The sequence below is a fragment of the Parus major genome, chromosome 22, assembly GCF_001522545.3.
Source record: "Parus major isolate Abel chromosome 22, Parus_major1.1, whole genome shotgun sequence".
Lineage (NCBI taxonomy): Eukaryota > Metazoa > Chordata > Aves > Passeriformes > Paridae > Parus > Parus major.
The window spans coordinates 4,172,878-4,192,132 of NC_031790.1; the positions used below are offsets into that span (position 1 = coordinate 4,172,878).

A 19,255-nucleotide genomic window follows, 5' to 3' on the forward strand; every position below is an offset into this window, starting at 1 on the left:
AGATTTGTTTAAACTTCTTTTACAGATTTGGTACTTACTGCCAGACACTGAAAGTTTAACTTTACCTGCAGTGCTTGTTCCTGAATATCTCGAAACAACTCCATGTCTTTTTCATTTAAGACATCCTGACTTCCAAAAAAACGCTCCTCAGTTTCTTGTTTTCCATCCCAGCCATCCTGATTGTCTGTAAATGAGACAGAAAATTGTCTTCACCTACATTTACAAGAAAGTATTTGCTTTTAGTGCAGTGACAAACAACATCTGACTGTATTCACACACTGTGCCAGGTTTTTTTGATAGGATTTTCTATTCAGATTTGGGACCACAGAAGAAGAACAAGTTGTAGATTTGGGACCATGTAAGTAGTACTGTCCTATGTTTAAGCAGGCCCAAATGTCGCCACCTAGATATTCACAATACCATGAAGGCATAAATGGCTTACCATTAAGTCTATTTTTCACAAACAAGGATCACAACTATTTAAACGCCATATCTGGTAAAACCAAAACCCAGACACCTACATTCATCACCTTAGAAACATCCCTTCAACAAAAACAAACAAACAAATCTAAACAAAAAACCCAACAAAACCCTCTAGACACTTCATCTGACTCCCAAAGCATAAGTCACACTGCTGTTCTTCCAGCACCAGCCAGGTTAATGCAGGTAACTAACTATTCTAAAGCTGTAAACATAGTATTTTATTGTGGAGTATTTCCAACTGACTGCTTAGAAGCAATTCAGAACCATTCACCACAACTGTAAATATCTGAATACAGAAATTAGATAAAGGTCCACACATAGATAATATCTTAAGCTAGAAAAGCAAAAAAAACAAGGAAAGCAAAATTGCATTCCAAAGGGAAGAGATAGTTTTCAGCAAGAAGATGCCAAGCCATACAAACAGGCTCCTCTATAGCTGTGAAAATTAAGAAACAATTGCATGCATCCATAGATTGCAAGCTCACGGGTCTGTCAGACTGGTTTTAGTCATCTGTTTTCCATTTCATACTTCTACCTTGCTGCTCTTAATTTTCATGAACCACTGCCTCTGTTATTTCTTTCAAATGTGACATTATTTAGCCCATTTCCTAGGCTGTCTGCAAATGCCTCCTTACAAATGGGCATTCTACCTCCCTGTAATCATTCAACCCCTCATCACACATTGCCATTATATATAAAGAGGCTAAGGTCTCTAGGATCACTTCCTCTTTGCAGCTTATATTCTACCTCAATGCACCAAAGGTAAGTGCACTCCAGTGTTAACTTTCAGCTCAAAGTTTCCAGCCTCTAACAATTCCAGTCACTTCAACATCCTAGCCTTTGAACATTTGCTTGGTATACAGGATACTTGCATTGGCAGGGTGAAAAATCTTTACCTGTGGGCCATTCTGAAGTGCTAGATTTCCTGGTACCCTTTTTCCTGATCCTATACTGCTGAGAATAGTCAACCACTTCTCCTCGAGCTTTTCGTCCATCAGGAGAGGGAGTGAAGAATTTAGTAAGGCCATCTATAAGCCCTTTGGTTTTCTTGTTAAACTTCAAGGTGTTGCTGCCATCTCTGCAGAAGTCCAAGACATCTGTCTGTTCCAGGTATCCTCCTTGTGATGATGCTGACTGGCTGGACAGAGCCATCTTACGCTTCCGACCCCGACCAGGACCAGTGCGAACTTTGCTGAAAGGACCTTTTGATCTAAAGGATGAGAAGGTGAAAGATATGGTCAGAAGATGTGGTAAGGTGGCCTACCATCTTCTCTAACATATTTATCAACCATGCAGAACATGAGTTGAAGAATTTAATAGTACAGGAGTCATTAAGAGTCTGTATGCCCTAGAGGAGCCAGTATTTAAACATCTCAGTAGAAGTACTGTACTATTGTTCTCTACATTGAACATTATGTCAAACTAATTTGAATATAAACAATAGATTTTCACCATATTTAACACAACATTAAAATCAGTAATCAGAATGAATACATTGCACAGAAGGCTTCAATTGATGCAATCATTAAACATTTAAACTTGCCATTTGCCATAGTTTTTGTACTGATAGTAAATTGTTGTAAAAACTCCACAGAAAGTTAACACATGAAAGATGCATCTATTAGCTAAGAACCTATACCACTGATGGTCACCTTAGCCGAAACAGTGCTGCTCTTCAAACAAATGCCATCTTCAAGACAGTAAATTTTAAAATTCTGTTGAAATGAAAGTATTCAAAAGGTGTGTGGATGTGGCTTGGGGATATGGGTAGTGGTGAACACAAGGATGCTGGCTTAATGGTTGGACAATGATCTTACAGATCTTTTCCAACTTAATGATCCTATGATTCTATGAGATAACTGAGTATTTAACACTTCACAGAAGTGTCCTAGACTGACTGATTGACTGTTTTTAGCTACAGTCCTTTCAGCTACAGAGGACAGAAATATGCAGCTTTTTCCTAAGACAAACTATACATCTTCACACAATTCTAATTTATTTTGCAAGTCAAATGATGGAACAAAGGCAAAAAAAATGTGAATCAATCATGAAATAATAGTTAAAAAAGACAAGACAGTAGAAGCAGATAGCTAGTTTTCCTTCTGCTCCTCTGAATTATGCTGAGAGTTCTTCTATGCAAAATTATTGTACTGACTGGGGAAAAAAAAAAAACCAAAACCAAAAAACATGTTTAATAGAGACACTCCCTCTATGTTTTTAGAAGCATTAAATTTTGTAAGGTTGTTTTCCAGAACATCCTCTAGTGATATTGGTTAGAATAAACTGGTGGTTCAACTACTTTTTTTAGCTGACCTGATGTCCGAAACAGATGTTCTTGTGACATGCTCCTTCATTGTTTTGCACCCTGAAGAGTCAACTGCTGAATCACAACCAGCACTGCACAACAATCTTAATTCAAGGAAATGGCTTTGGCTGAAGAGTTATCCAAAGAATTCCTGCCCACCCAAATCCAATTCCCTGACAACTCGCTAGTTGCCCCACAACAACCATGACAAGGCTGCACCAACACAGTCTTCTGTCTCAGCATAACAGAGTTCTCCACAAATGCAGAAACATGAGGATGGAAGCAGAAAGGGGCCAAATATTTTCTGGCAGCAGGGTCAGATTAAATATATGTCAAACAATCTCATATGCTTTATTGTGATTACTTTATTTCTTTAAACAACATAAAGCGTTCTTGGGAAATGCAAAGCAAGGAAATTATGCTGGAAGGAGACATCCAGCAAAAGAGATTACACAAACAGTAAAATTTGTCCATGACTATCAGGAATAGTTAAAAAATAAATAGTAAATTACTACAAAGAGTAAAAAATCTTGGCCAAAATAAGCAGTAAGGTTACTTCTAGTCTTTCACAGTCCTTCTCAGAAAATCTGTAATGAACAGCTCCTAATTGTAGAAGAAAACCTCTCACAACATAGACTAGAAATTTCAGAAATACCTACTGTCCTACAGATTCTCACATCTTACTCTTCCTTATAGATACTTACGTTGTATTTTGATTCTTTAACCTGTTTTTGGGACGTCCTATTGGGTTAGCATAACGTCTTTTTATCTGTGCTGCCTTCTTCTGTAAAAGTTTTCTTCCTTTCTTCCGTGGTCGACATATTTGACATATCCACATACCTGTAAGACACAAGTCCCCATCACTGAATGCAAGAGACATCTATATAGGACAAAAGGGAGAAATACAGTCCACAGGCCTTCTGAGATTAAGGGTAGGAACAGTACCAAAGGCACCGATTATCACATACACGTGTAATAAGAATTATGCATATGCTTCAACAATATGAACTCAAGACCTGTTAATATACCCCAGCCCCCAAAGAGTTCCAAACACAAAGGAAGTCTCCTTAACTAGCAGTACATCATCAGAACACCATAATTTAATGGCCAATTATCCCATTACCTGCTTACGACTATACTACTTCCAGCTATCTTATACACAAAAGTTTTCTTCTAACTACCAAGGAAGACTCTTCCATAGATAATCTACTTTCTGATTGGGAGGAGAAGTTCATTTCTCCAGAATATTCTACTGTCCAAATAGGTAACACTTCAAAAACATAGGACTTATCTCTTTCTTCTGTACAAGGCTATTCATGCAAATGAAAGCTGATTATCTTAATCTGTAGGGATCACTTCTATTCCTTCAAACCTCAAGAAGTTTTTTTTTTCAAATACCTTTACAAAGAGTAATGTACAGGAAACAGGAGATAATGGAAAAACCTGGATGTGAAGTTCTGACCCTTCTTTGGTTTCTAATACCTGAAAAGTAATTCCATACAAAAATGAGCTAAATGTAGCTAAAAGAGGACCTATTAAGCGAAAGCACTGCCTGCCCACTGATCTCTTCCAACACCATCTTAAATTATCCTTTTCACGACAAAGTCCTCACCTTTTGGCATCCTCGTAAGGGGAGGATCACAGCATTCCATGTGAAAGCCACGGTCACAGGAATCACAAAATAGCATGTTATCCTGTTGAAGACAGATAATCTCTCTTTATATGTGCATTAGCATCAAGCCCTCCATTAATTTGTCACCATTTCAGAGAACAGGTATATAGTTTTCAACTACGGACAATTCAAGATATTTCAAAGATCTCAGAAAGACTACCACACTAAAATAAAAGCTACAGATATTTGCCTCTAAAATAATTTTATTTTATAGTTTAATGTAACATCCACAAAACTGATATCCTCTTCATTCAATCCATTCTCCACTATACTCACAGCATTTTTTCCTTGATCTCTACAGGAACTGCATGTTTTGCATTCAATACACTGCCATCGCAAGGCTTTCACTCGAACTGTCAGCTCTGGAGAGAACTTCAAGCAGGATGGATGACCTAGAGAAAAAAGAGAAGATTTTACTGGTAAAATCATTGTACTTCTGTTAATGGTCACGGATAGCTCATATAGAGACTACTTTATCAATTATGCATTCCCATGCAGAATTTTGGTTATCCAGATACTCCTATTTTTAGGTGCTTCTATTCTTGCCTACTCATAACACAAACCAGTGTCCTAGATAGCAAATGGTAGCCCCACATACAAAAGAACCCAAAGATAATTCTTCATAACTGAATTGAGAAACATGGTGGAACTGGTCTTCATTGCTACATTTAGAAAAAAATAAACTTCCAGGGGCCAAATGAATTACTTGAGCTAGGTTAACTTAACCGTCTCCTCTCTGGAAGCCTAAGATTCAGCTGAAATGACTGTATTGTATGCCACAGAAGCATATTCCTCACATGTCTGGGTCAGCAGGAGTGACTGCATACTAGACTTCTCTGTCTTAAGTGGCAAGATTCTTAATAGATGTATACTCCTTCTGTGCATGGGGCAGCACCAGGCAGTGTACCAACTTTTCTGTCTCAAGGGAAGGGGATAACACCAGCAGCAGTAAATGGTCACCTACCACTGTTGCCACAGTCAGCACAAGAGATGAGCTCTTCCGGTTTCTTCTCCCGATTTTGCTCTTTTGTACCAAGGCAGAAACTGCAAATTGGAATTGGTTCAGCAACCGGCTGTGAGGAAAACAGACAGTAAGAGCACTAGGTATCTCAAGGGAGCAAACTGTAATACACAAAATGACACAGGCATTTATATATCACATAAACATGATGTAATACTTATCATGTCTCCAAGATTTTACCTGGCTCTCACATTGAATACAGCACTAACTGAATAGAAGTTAGTACTTCAGAGTACAAAAACTGTACAACAATTAACCCTGTTATGAAAAATTAAAATAAAATATTCCTGCAGAAAATTATGTGAGTATGCTATTTAGCAATCACAGGAAGATAAAAAGGTGTGCTCTCTCTGAAAAAGTTATGGGGTGAGTTAGACATTGTGTAGAAAAAAGATGTATTTAAGATGAGGCACAGCACTAGCAAAGTAAGAAATAGGTATGAACTATCCAACAATACATTTGGACTGGAATAAGCAGGACATCTTTAAATTTAAGGACTGACATTCTACAGCCTCATCAAAGATGCAGCAAGTGCAATAATTGTTTTCTTTTACAGTGGCACTTCATCAACTAATAAGAGTGAAAGGACAGCCTAATTTAACATTAAGTGCTGGATTTCATTATCTAGCAAATTCTTTCTAATCCAATTCTGCATTTAAATCCTGTGATTTATAGTTTCCAGTGCAAAGATATACACAAAAAATTAATTTAAAAATTCAAAAAAAATATGCTAAAATCACATTTAAAACACTGGAAATGGGAATAATGTTAGATTACATCAAGTTTTGAGAAACATTCTTTGTATAGCTGTATCAAGATACAGTTAGTGATTTTGAACATACCTTTTCAGAATCTATTCCACAGATACATATGTGCATACTGTTAATAATTGCATGGAAGTATATGCCCAAACTTCAAGCAACTTTACTTTACCTAAGCCAAAGCCAAAGCTGTATCCAGAATAGTTTCTTGCAGGAATCAAGTTTGTTTATATTACTCTAATAAATAAAATGAAAATCTGAAAGCTCTGCCTTTTGTTCAATGTACAGACATGGCACATACAGTACACTTTCAGTCTGAGGTGTGGTCCTTAAAGCACCTACTAGATGAAAACAATCTGAATCCTTGGAAATTTGCTGTTTCAAAATTAAGCCATACAACAGGAACAAAAGCCTGACATTCTTCATTTAGAATACAAGTATTTATATTAACCTTTGGGTAAACCTCAAATGATGCTGAAGTGTAAACTAACATGAAATTACCTGCCTATCAAACTACTTCAGTTTGGAATATGTTCACAGGATTAGTTAATTGAAGGATTGTAGGTTTTGCTCCTTTTGAGAAACAGAGAACACAAGGCAACTGTAGATAGTTATGCCAGGCATACAAATCATTAATATCCAAGTGGGAGGGGGAAGCTAGCATCTTCACTACCCACAGGCAGTATCTTTCCTGCCATGGTCACCACAGCAACATTAGCTGAAATCAACTGTGTAGGCATTCCCAATCCCCTTTCAAGAGAGAGACGGGATCTACTGTACACAAATTGTTCTCTTTTTGTTCATGACTGGATTCTAGGTGCCAGACAACTAGCTGCTTCCATTCAGTATCAGGTTTACTGGGGGAAAAAACCTTGTGTATGAAGGGTCAGTCAATGCTTTAATTTCCTTGGAATCAAGATTTCAGTAATTATTTTTATCTTCTGCCTTTTGAAAGGAAAGCTGTAACTTTTCAGGGGAGAAATAAAATTATTTCACACATCCTCTGCAGGAAGTTCATGAACAATTTATTTCATCAGAGTTTTACACATAGTCAACAGCCTAAGACAGTAGTTCTTTTCTGTTCTAGCCAGTATTTGTGCATACCCTGTTCATCCCTACAGTCCTTCAAACTTGGATGCCCACATGTAAACACTGTCTAGGTTTGGAGGAACCAGATCAAAGATTATCCTTCACAGCTTCAATGTTTCCTTGCAATGTATTTATCACCCCTGGCAAGCTGCAAGCAAACACTTTACCACATTTTAAAAACCCAAAACATCTACAGTTTGGAGGAAGGTTCTATTAGAATTCAAAGTGTTTTAGAATAACTAATTAAATTGGAACAATTTTTAATGTAGAGATCAGGCTTCTCTTCCAAGGTTTCTGTGTAAGACAGTTATGCTAAGTATGGAGAGATTTCACTGCTGCTGCTGTGTTCAGCAAAGAATATCCTGGCAAGTGAAAAATGCAAGCACACAATGAAAGATTCGTGAAAACAAGACTGGAAGCAGGCAGCTCGGTTTCACACTGCAAATTTTTGGCAGACATTCAACTCCTTCTGCTGTTTTGCTTGCAAGCACATCTATCTGTGTGATGTCACCAGATTCAATGAGGGAGGGAGCCAGAATAAATTGGACTGACAGTGTCTTACAGCCTGCCAGCCTCTCAGCACATGTCGTTACTATACAAGGGGTTCCTAGAAACCAAATGTGCCTTAAAGATTCACAGACTGTATGCTCTCCTAAAGGCAACTACGGAGAAGTTCCTATGGAAAAAGTGTGTGTGTAGTAATTTTACAATCTCAGTTTTGGCCTACCCATCTGCTTTGTAGTCTTTTTAATTTAGGAAAAGTGAGGTTAGGAAACGCCTTAAAACTCACAGCCAAGTCTGCAGGCCACAATGCCACTATGGTCACTTGCCAGTAATGTTAAAGCAATTTACTTTGCAGATGTTTTAATACCACCTGGGGCTCACTAGCTACCAGGACTATCTTTGTCCCATCATCATATATATGCTTCTGGTAGCCACTGTGGTTGTAATCGAGTGGGTATTGAATTTAAACCAGCATAAAAGAAACACACACACTCACACCAACTTTTTTTGTTTTGTTTTGCTCTTCAAGAATCACTGAATGTGAGCCCCCTAGAAGCAATGCTAGATGGCTTCTGAGAATTCACACTAGATAATGCTTTGTTTGTGTGTCTGTTTTTAAGCAAGTGACAAATCATTACTCCTCACTTCAAATAGTCCATTTCTCTTGCAAAGGTCTCCCTCAAAAGCTGTAGCTCCTGGCAAGAGCAGATAAACCAGAAAAGACAGAGGGAAAGTATAACCTATGACCACATGGAAAAAATTATTTAAAACATGAGGAAACATGTTTCAGTGTGCACAGCATCACAAAGCCTGGATTCCATGCCTTTTGGATCAGGAGAGGAAAGCTGGAGAGGAAAACTGCTTCAGTTCCATGCCCCAATAAAATCAGAACCAAAGAATTTCATATTGTCAAAGTAATTTTACAAATCATGTGAGTTTTTTTGCTGTATGTAGAGAAAACTGCAGAATTTAGGAAATACTATTCAATAATATCAACTTGTAGGAGCAATGGTTAGTAACTAACCCTTCCTCTATGTAAGTTATGAAATGACAACTCTTCATGTTCCCTCCAGACACTATAGTAAATAAAAAAAAATGAACCGGAGAGTAAAACCAGAAATCCCTAAAAATACTGTTTCTACTAAAGAAAATGATGCTAAATATATTTTAATACACCCAAGAAAAGCTATTACCATAACACACATATGTTTGTCTGTGTAAATGGATATTGTCTCCAATTCACTTGTTGAATCTAACTTGAATGGAAGAAGCATATTTATATGGCAGAATGATGGGCTAAAACATGAGACTACATTAAAACAAATGTAAGGGAGAAAAGAAAATAGCATACAGAAGAAAGGAACAAGCATGAAATACATGCCTCTTTTTAAGAGAAACATATAGGATCATTTAAACAGAAAAATTGAAGGACATTTTAAATGTGTGCTGTTGTTTGAGGAAGGACTAACACAACAGAGAGAAAATCTGAAACGCTGCTACAAGAGTAGAGTCAAATGCAAAGGCCAGTAACTTGGATATTAGTGAGGTATAGACAGGCTGAATTTTCTGCAGTGTTTACTGACATCTGGAAACCAGTGAAGAAAAGCAATGTGAATAGTATCTGGGGCCTATGTTCAAACGGAAGAAATTATCTTACTGTCAGGTATGTGCATGGTAAAAACTTCACAGAATGTCAACTGGAAATGCTTAGATAGTCAATTGTTAAATAACCTTCCCAGAACTAACAAGTTCTCTAATCAGAGGATTAAAACTATTCAAGATTTGTTAGTCACAATCAGAATCCTATGCATTCCTGACTGCAAACTCAGGCCAGTGAGGGGAAAGAGAGGCTCAGATTTCCTTCTCTGTAGTATAAAGAAGCTCCCTTCACTTGACACTGATTCAGAAACCTAGCAGTTCAAGTTACTGACATTTTCTTTACCCAAAGTTATACCCTGTGAGCTCTCACCTACACTTTGTCTCAGCTTCATAATTTTCAAGAAAATATAGGATGCTGTCTTGGGAGTGACAGATGATTATATTACTCTATTTTAGATCAAAAGGTATTTCTAAGACATCACAGACTTCCACAGCTGCAAAAGAAAAACTACAGAATCAAAAGCAAGCTACAATCCTAATTCCTCTCACTGAAAAAAAAAAAAATTGCACTCCACAATACTTAGATTGTCACAAAAAGTAAGAAACTTCAACAATGACTTTGATTTCTAGAAATAGCAAGTTACTTTGGAAATGAGATTTTTGTTAAAACCCAAGTAATGTCTGTGCATAGAGGTAATTATTCCACCTTTAAACACTGTACACTGCTTTACTTCAAGATTAGCAGCATCCCTAAAAGAATGGGAAATACTTCAGTTAGAAAATGGAAAAAAGTATTTAAGAGAATGCAGAGCCCCCATATAAGCATGATACCAGAGAAGACACAAAAGGCACTGTCAATGAGTGTTTCACACATTTTAAAGATCTCTGCCTGATTCAAGGTTGCTACTTGTAGTTTACCCAAAATACCCACAACAAGTTCAACTCTGAGACCAAATCCTACTCAGTTTTTGAAACTTTGCCACCTTGAGCACAAAATTGAGAGAACAAAAAACCATTCTACACATAAGTCTTCGCTATCAAAATTCACTGTTCGATATAACACTCTTGACAGTAAGATTTAATGAAGAGCCATGTTCTTGACCCATAGTCATTCCACGCTATTTTCACTCCCTGCACCATCTGCACAGACACAGACCATTCTCACATGAGCAGCCTTATTCAGCACGTGTGGCAAAACCCCAAACACATGCAGATAAAACCTTTTCCAAACAGGTCTGTTGCTGACCACACATACAAAGGTATCCTAAATTTGCAAAGCTAGGAGAAGTCAGTCAGAACATTTCATGGCTGTACATTTTGAAGGAAAAAAACCCCAAAACATTGGTGGAAGCACCAAGCAAGTGCATCTACTTGTTCCTGAGATTGCACTAAAGATTTTGCATGCAGCTTAATGATTACCAGCTTTTGAAGTTCAGTCATTGCAATGCTCAGCAGAAGAATTACTTTCTTTCCTCCCATGCACACCTTCAAGGAATTCACTATGAGTCCAGACAAGTTCAGAGATCCAGCACTACAATCAAAACATGCATTACTAAATATCCAGAACTGAGTCTCAAAGACTGAGGAGAAATCTAATGCCTGGGAAAGGCTGTATACTGTTCATGAATTCTAAATTAAGTCAGACCATACACACACTCTCATCTAAAGGCTGTATCCAACATCAATTTTTCTGGACTTTTAAGATTAGATGGGACAGTTCAGCAGAAATGGGGAGAAATATGTAGAACTACTGACTTCTTTTATAGTTCAGAACACCTCTAGTTTTGACAAAATTTTCATTTTACACACTGATAAGTGGAGATAGAATGGCAACTCAACTTATTGCTAAAGATTAAAAAAAAAACAAAAAAAAACCCCCAAAGATTCCAGGAAATGAAGTGGTCCAGTCTTGTATTTTTAACAGCACTTGTGAAGGTATTTAATTATGTACCATAGTTAAAAGATCCATAATTTGTTCTATTCAGTTTTCCAAAATACAGTGAACTAACACAGGTATTGGTAATTAAAGGTTTTAGTAATTCATAGGTCTTCACAGAAATATGTTTGGAAGATTCTGTATTTTCAAACCAGAAGTCATTGCTCATGCATAGGTCTACAGACTGACTAACTGACCTTCAAAAGTACCTCAAAACAAGCAAATATATTACAAATGGAATTCTGTTTCCTACTCAAGGGTCATTCTTCTTGGACATCCTTCTCCCCCCTTTCTTTTTGTATCTCACTACAAGTCTAAATTTACCTCAATAGCTGTAACAATGGGTAGACTGCCAGATTCCTGAACATTTAAACAAGCAACATTACAACCTCTCATCCAATGCCAGAAGCAGTATTAGTAGCTGCTCCAAGGAAAGATGTTCATACAGTCAGAAAAATATTGGCAAGGAAAGAAAAATTAAGATTTATGCACCAAATACAGAAAAAACCTAAATAGATCGATTAGAGGCCAACATGACTTAATCACAACTCACTAGGATAAATCTAGTTTGAAATCCTTAAACAAGCAAATACCCACCTACTTCACAAAGGCTGAAGGACACAGCAGTCTGTCACACATAGTCCTTGTTCACCATATTTTGTTGACTGCATGTTTGGACTTAAGAGCATGGAACCTATTTTTCAACTAAAATGGCAGCACATCATTTACTAACTATTGCTTTTCAACTGTTTTTTCCACCATCACTATGACTGAAGATAAAATTGCTGGGAAACTAGGAGAAAAGCAGGGACAGAATGACCCGTCCTCATTCTCTCTGCTGTTTCTTCCCTTCCTACATAACAAAGCTAACACTGGAATCAAGTTGTTGCTTCTTTATCAACATTCTCCATCATGCACTCTCTTCCCTGTCTGACTAGCCTTTAAAGCTCTGTAGTAAATAAAATTATTTTATTAATCTAACTTCAGAGAAACATCATTCCGTATCTGTCAATAATCTACTGGACAGAAAGGACTGACGACAGGGACCTGACCAGAGTGACATGCTTTCCGTCTTAAGTTATCATGACTCTGGACACAGCCAACGCCACTCTTGGTACCATTCAGCCCCATTCCACATTAAATGCATCAGTTCATAGCATCCATTCACAGGTGTCCATGGCAAGAGCATTTAGGACCTGTTTAGTTTTGCTCAATTACAAAGAGCTACTTCACCTGTTCACTAATCGAGTGAATAAAGTTCAAAGTCATTTTTTAACATTTGGGTTTCCAGAGTTTCACAGCATACAGATGGAGGCCATCTGTTACCAACCACAGGGTTTTTTTAGACTGAACTACAGACTTCTCTTCCCCAGAACCAGCTGGAAAAGAGTGAATCCTAATCCTCCTCCAACTGGGAGCCTAAGCTTGATTAGCACCCTTGGAGAAATGGGTGAGGTCTCAATATGTAATTACAGTGCTCTGGTTGCAGATCATTTATGTGCTCCACCCCACACAAATCAATCAAAAAATAACCTCTTTACCAGTAATTGGACAGTTCCTTCATTTAAGACATGGAATTAACAATTACTAACTTTAAACGGGCACAATATAGCAATAGTTATTGTATGCTTAAACCCTTTAAAACAACTATGATGCCCTCAAAGCATACAAACTTTCTGAAAAGATACAAGAAGTTTGGCTTTATGTGAATTTATGAGTACACATTGGGATCTAGAACTACTATTGGCAAGAGGGAAGGCCTGAAGGATGCTGCATATATAATAGCCCACAGTCACAGCCACAAACTGATCGATAAGTACCAACAGATATAAATAGCAACAGAAAACTAAGAAACAGATATGCCATAAGGAACATGCAAGACAGCAGCCCAGGCAATCTCCTATAAATATTACTCCTACTTTTCAGCCACAGAAGTTCCTCTCATTTTTTTTTTTTCAGGAAGCACTTCCAAAAGTTTGGCTTTATACTCTCACCTGTACTGCAGGATAATACTAAGATATTTACTTAAAGGTTGCTGCAGTCATAGCCAGTTTTAACTGACATAAAAGACAGTTTCAAGGACAGTACAAATGAATATCAAACAATACCACCTGTATTTTCCTTCTAATTGAGGAAGAAACAGTCCTACTGTTATCCTGAGATCAAAATTCAGATGCTCTAGAAACTTCTAACACATATAGCAATGATTTCCACTTCTTCAGTTAACTGATATGTTACTGCTTGTTTTTTTTTTTTAATAATAATGATTTTACAAAGATTCTTTCTGTAGCAAGTGTCAACAAAACAAAAGCAGAGCAAGCTATCTTTAAGGCATCCAGCCTTAAGACCTGCAACTTACTACCACTTAAGTTCCTCATGATGGCATACCAAGAAAGGGCTCTTTGCTCTTAAACAGTATTAAATATTACTGTGTTGCAGTAGTCTCTCAAAGTAATGTAGTAATAATAGCATTGTAGTAATACTATATTAACTATTGAACAGTTGTCCTGGTTTTGGTTGAGATCATGTTAATTCTTCTCCCAGTAGCTGGTATGATGCTGTGTTTTGTAGGATGAGAATACTTTGGACAACTCACTGATGTTTCAGTTGTTGCCAAGTAGGGCTTTCAAGTCAAGGACTTTTTAGCTTCTCACCCCACGCACAGTGAGGAGGCTGACAGGCACAGGATGCTGGGACGGGACACAGCCAGGGCAGCTGACCCAGCCTGTCGAAAGAGATATTCTAGACCATATGGAGTCATGCTCAGTACATAAACTGGGGAGAAGCTGTCTGGGGGCTGCTGCTCAGATGTCAAGCCATCAATTGGCAGGTGGGAGGCTGAACTTTTTTTTTCTTTTGTTCATATTACTGCCAAGCCCCTTCTAAGAATCAGGGGAACCATTATCACAATACTCCCAAAGAATTAAAGAAAAAAAAAGAAAAGAAAAAATACCTCACCACTCTCAAGAACCCATCAATAAGTCAAGAAAATCACTATAGCACAGTATGTCTTCTGCACCTGCATAAATTGGTTGAGATTTAACAGAAAGCGCTAGAGTGAAGGTCATTGCACTGTCTGCGTGGAGAAAACAACCAATCAAGAACAAACCAAAACCAAAAAATAAACTGTCTTAAAAATCCTGGAGAACTGGAACTTTGAGCCACCACTGACGGACTTGCCAGTCAATTAATGCTGGCAGAACCTAAATGTTTTAACATTGTTATCTTCAAAATTACTTCAGAAACTAGTATGAAACTCTGAGTTACACAGCACAGAGATACTACATGAAGAGCAGAAAACTAGGGTTAAATACAGACACAGAGACGCAAAAACTGAAGAATATATTGAAATAATCCCTTGTAAAATTTATATTTTTCCAGGCGGACAAAGAACAAATCCCAGACTAAATTCAGTATTTATAGTAGTTCATACTACCATTCACCACTGATTAATAACATTTGAAGAAAAGCGCAGGGAACAATTCATCTCAAAGAATATCAAGCTGCTCCTGAGCTTAGGCACATTACAAGAAGGCTGAATAGGCTATGTTAACAATATGCACAGCCACTAATATCAACTGTTAGCAACATTCTTAATCCAGCCACCTCATGTGCCAGGTTTGTTTATATTCAGTTTTCATAACATTTTACAGCTATACTGATTTCATTATAAATAAAGTTGGAGACTTTACATAAGAAACATTTGTAGACAGAACACTGGAATTAATACTTCCTACATTACGCCAGCCCACAGCACAACACACTGACAAGTACTGCGTCCACAGTAAAGCTCCCACAGATATATTAGAACTTCAGAGAAACTTTACTGGTGATAAAGCAGCTGTGTAGATTTTATTTTCCTTAGGAAGAAGACTCCTGTAGCAGTTTTAAATCTTCAAATCCTAATAGATCATTAAAGCATCTCTCACCAGAGATTGAAGCTGACTTCAAAAACCACGAGTTAGGACACACCCAAAGAATTCATCCCTGAACAGGATATTTCTAACAACCAAAAATTTCCCATTCTGCTGAAAAATGTAGCTCTTTAGGATAAAAAAGAATAATTTTCATATTCTAGATGTCCTAGAGATAAGTAGTGCAATATATGAATCATTGGCAAATTGATCTTTAATAAACAAAGTAAACAAAGACAAGCTCCTGTTTTACTCTGCATTCACAGTAACAGAAAGAATAGTAAGACACTGACTGCATATGAATTTCACTCCAACAACTTCATCTTGAGGTTAGAATGGAGGATTAATGACCTTAGGAATGCAGAAGTATGGCAGAAAGGAAGGGAAGACAACAAAAAATAAGAGAAAGCAACAGAAAAAAAAATCTTTTGTCTTTTATAAAGAACTTATATTTAAAATGGGGGAGAGGGGAGGGGGCAGAGGGTACAGAAGTCCCTGGGTGCTCTTTCCAGCATCTCCATGATCTCTAGATCATAGAATGGTTTGGTTGGGCAGGGACATAAAAATTATCTGGTTCCAACCCCCTGACATAGGTAGGAACACCTTCCACTAGACCAGGTTTCTTCCTATTTCACAATGAAGACATTCTGTGACAAAAAGTTCCTTGTCCATTATAAAGAAAGCATCTAAGACAGCATTAGGTAGCAATTGCTAATCAGCCCATCACTATGTTACCTGAATTCAAATAGAAAGAAGAAATGTCAGTCAAATAAAAATGCAAAAGTAAGAGATCATCTCAAGTTTGCTTTGCAAATCCACCTCACCTTCAAGAAAGGAGGCTTACTTTCTATGTTTTGCTGACACACCTACAGTAAGCCTGTCACCATACTTCCAGTTCCACTGCACAGAAGTGTTGTAAATTCCTCACAGTAGCTCATCTGCGATTTTCTGGTCTGAATTAGAATTTACAATCCATTACATTTCCTCTCGTGTTTAGAAAATTGGATACAATGGGATACTAAATACACATTAATAATTTCTAACATACCAGATTCAAGATCATTGGCCTCAAATTGCAACTCTGTAGTGACACGTTCCATTGATCACAAGAAAATGATCACGCAAAAATTGTGTCTTACCTTATCCTTTTCATGGGGAAGGAGACACACCGGAGGGAGACAGGAAAGAGACTCAAAACTCTCCTTCCCATCAGCATTAGTGGTTGCTTTAGTGTTGAGTTGGTACAGAGGTCCATCCTTAAGCAGCCTACCATGGCCAACAGCACGTTTGACAGCTAATCGTAATTGCTGGTGAAAAATGGAGGCAGTGCTACCTCCAAATAATGCAGACACATCTTTCTGACCTTTAAGAAAGCGCTCGATGTTCTTCAAGGATGAGCCACTAGACTCAGCCAAGCCCTCAATTGCCCGTTTAATAAGTTTATTCCAGTCCACATTTGGTTTACCATCCAACTTGCCATGGTTCCGAGGCTTCGGAAGTGCTATTCTCCCAGGATTATCAGGATCCTTGTAGGAGTTGAGACCTTTGTTCGAGACTTTCAAAATAGTTCCATCTTTAACACTCAACTCTAACTGTTCCAGAACAGTTTTGCGGTCCAAACCATGAGAAGATGACACTGCATTGCATATCCTCTCCTCTGAAGGTCGCTGTTTTTGCTTCTTTACCTTTTTGATTGCCTCCAAAATCCACTCTGTATACAGCGGGTTGGCGAGTTTTACCATGGTGAATAATTCTGTATATCCATAGAGTCGTTATCCTTTATCCTGATGCTGAACAAGTTTCAAATGATGAGAAAACAGATCCTCGAATGATGGGAACCAGCTAACCATAGCATACACGTTTTCTGTTCTGAATTAATCTTTCTTTCTCAAACATTATTTATCATCACACTGAAGAGAAGAAAACAAAACAATTAGAAACATCTACACTCTTTCCAATAAATCCGTAACAGCTTCACAGCAAGGTTTCTCACAAAGGTATAAAGATTTCAGCATTATCTCACCTGAGCTGCTCGTTTCGCAATCAAAAGACCTCTAACATTAGGCCTAGAAGAAAACAAGAGAGACATTTAAAAAACAAAACAGTTATGAAGAAAAGGAAAAAAGCAGCAGACAATGTTAATTTGTTAAACACATAGAAGAGTTTCAAGCCACTACAGTTCTGAAATACTGAAGTAATACTTCAGGTTTTATCTTCACTACTAATAAAAGCATATCTTAGCACTAAAATTATTCCATACAACCTAGAGAAAAGTGTCCTTTCCATTTCGATCCATTAGTCTATATCAAGATTTTTATCACTGCTGAACACAAATAAACTAATATTTGGGGTAAAAAGAAAACCACAACAAACATCTTAAAAGAGCAGCTGCTCTCTTAATTTTTACACATGGAAGACACTGCCTGAAACTTCAACAGAAAATAACCAAGACTCTTGAGCAAACAGCAAGAAACTTTCAGTGCACTTTCAGGAGTGTAATCATGGGTTTCCCTTCTGTGAAGAAAGGCTCTGACAGTTGTTCCATAAAGGAAAAAAGATAAACAGCTGGAGATTGTAATCAAATGCTCTACTTTTAGAGGCCATCGAAAAAAGAATACAATGCAATTTTCAGTATTGATGAGGCCCACTGAAAACACCTGAGGACAAAGTAACGGGTGACCATACACAGCGTAAAAGGAATACTTATGACACTGCTAATTAACGATGCTGGTGAAAGAGTATGAGGCTCTAATTCAGAGCCTTTAGTTTGTTATCCTTAAAATACCTTTTTCTAGGTGTGCTAACTGTCTGTTGTGCTGAAATTCTACTTCAGGAGTACACTAGTACATTAACCAAGAAAGGTCTGTAAAGTGTTTATCACAAAAAAAACCGATTTTCTACAAGGGAAGTTTGAGACAAGAGCTAAGTCGACAACACAGTTATCATGTTCTGCTTTCTAGTAAATAATGAAGAATTTATCAATACTCAGAACACATTTGCATACAGACATTAGACTCAATAGCAGAGCTCCACACGGCCAATACTGGAAAGATTCTGAATGACTGCTTAAACCAGAAAGGATGCAGTGTTTACCTAGAGCTCTTTTATCCTGCGAACAACAGATGTAAAGGGAAACATGGCCCTCGACACCTGCTCTCCTCCTAAAGTAGAGATGCGCTCCCGCGGTGCCCCTGCCCGCCTGGATCCCGAGGCCCGAAGGATTCCGTCCCCCCTCCCCAGCCGAGCTCCGTGCACAGGGCGTTATGCAACCAGGCCGGGGACACCGGGACAGTCCCAGCGCCGGTGGGTTACTCGCTCGCTCACTCGCTCTCTGCGTGACAAGCGACCCCTGCACCTGCTACTGTTCGTCCCCATCCCTACGCGGCTCGGTCCCGCACACGGCGCCCCAAGGAGCGCACCACCCCAGCACAGAGGCTCGTCGGGAAAAGCAGGGCGCAGGCCGCAACCGCAGCAGACAACCGGGCCCCACGCAACTCTCCGTCCTCCCGGATACGGGCAGCGCAGCCCGGTCAGCTCCTCGCACTGGTACGGCTGGGCCCGCGCCCGCCTCAGCCGCGCTCTCTCGCGCCAGACACTGAACGAAGCTCAGCTCGCCGACCCCCGGCCGCTCCACTCGCCTCACCCGTGCTACGCCGCGACCGCCACCTCCCCGAGGCGTGGGCCTAGCGAGCACCGCGGGAGCGGACGGCGGGGCCGGGCCTGGCGCAGAGCGGCGGCGGGGCCGGAACAGGCCGCGAGCCTGGAGCGCCCAAGAGGCCTTCTCCTTCCCCAGGCCACGGAGCTCGCCAACCGCCTGTCCCCAACTTCCTCGGCATCAACCACCCGAGCCGGCGCGGCTCCGCCAGCGTTACTTACCGAGGCCCGCGAGCGCCGGGACCCGGGAGGTGAAGGCCGGACGGCAGCGAAGCCCGAAACTGACACGGCGGCCATCTTGGGCCCGGCGCGCTGCG

The 19,255-nt window shown here is 39.1% G+C and overlaps 1 protein-coding gene across 3 annotated transcripts in view; it reads right to left on the reverse strand.

Moving 5' to 3' along the window:
- KAT6A (lysine acetyltransferase 6A) overlaps positions 1 to 19,255 on the reverse strand; it is a 38,568-nt gene extending 19,313 nt beyond the window's left edge. The window contains exons 1-10 of one of the 3 annotated variants that reach the window (XM_033519399.1): positions 19,161 to 19,255; positions 17,308 to 17,350; positions 16,424 to 17,194; positions 5,425 to 5,533; positions 4,737 to 4,852; positions 4,401 to 4,482; positions 4,187 to 4,270; positions 3,493 to 3,628; positions 1,380 to 1,693; positions 66 to 184 (exon numbers count right to left, since the gene is read on the reverse strand). In XM_033519399.1, coding sequence (XP_033375290.1) covers positions 66 to 184; positions 1,380 to 1,693; positions 3,493 to 3,628; positions 4,187 to 4,270; positions 4,401 to 4,482; positions 4,737 to 4,852; positions 5,425 to 5,533; positions 16,424 to 17,026 — 1,563 coding nt within the window. In that variant the 5' untranslated portion in view covers positions 17,027 to 17,194; positions 17,308 to 17,350; positions 19,161 to 19,255. Of the gene's footprint in view, positions 1 to 65; positions 185 to 1,379; positions 1,694 to 3,492; positions 3,629 to 4,186; positions 4,271 to 4,400; positions 4,483 to 4,736; positions 4,853 to 5,424; positions 5,534 to 16,423; positions 17,195 to 17,307; positions 17,351 to 18,377; positions 18,555 to 19,160 lie in introns of those variants that run through there. The other 2 variants (XM_033519400.1, XM_015648837.3) reach the window with 2 other exon arrangements.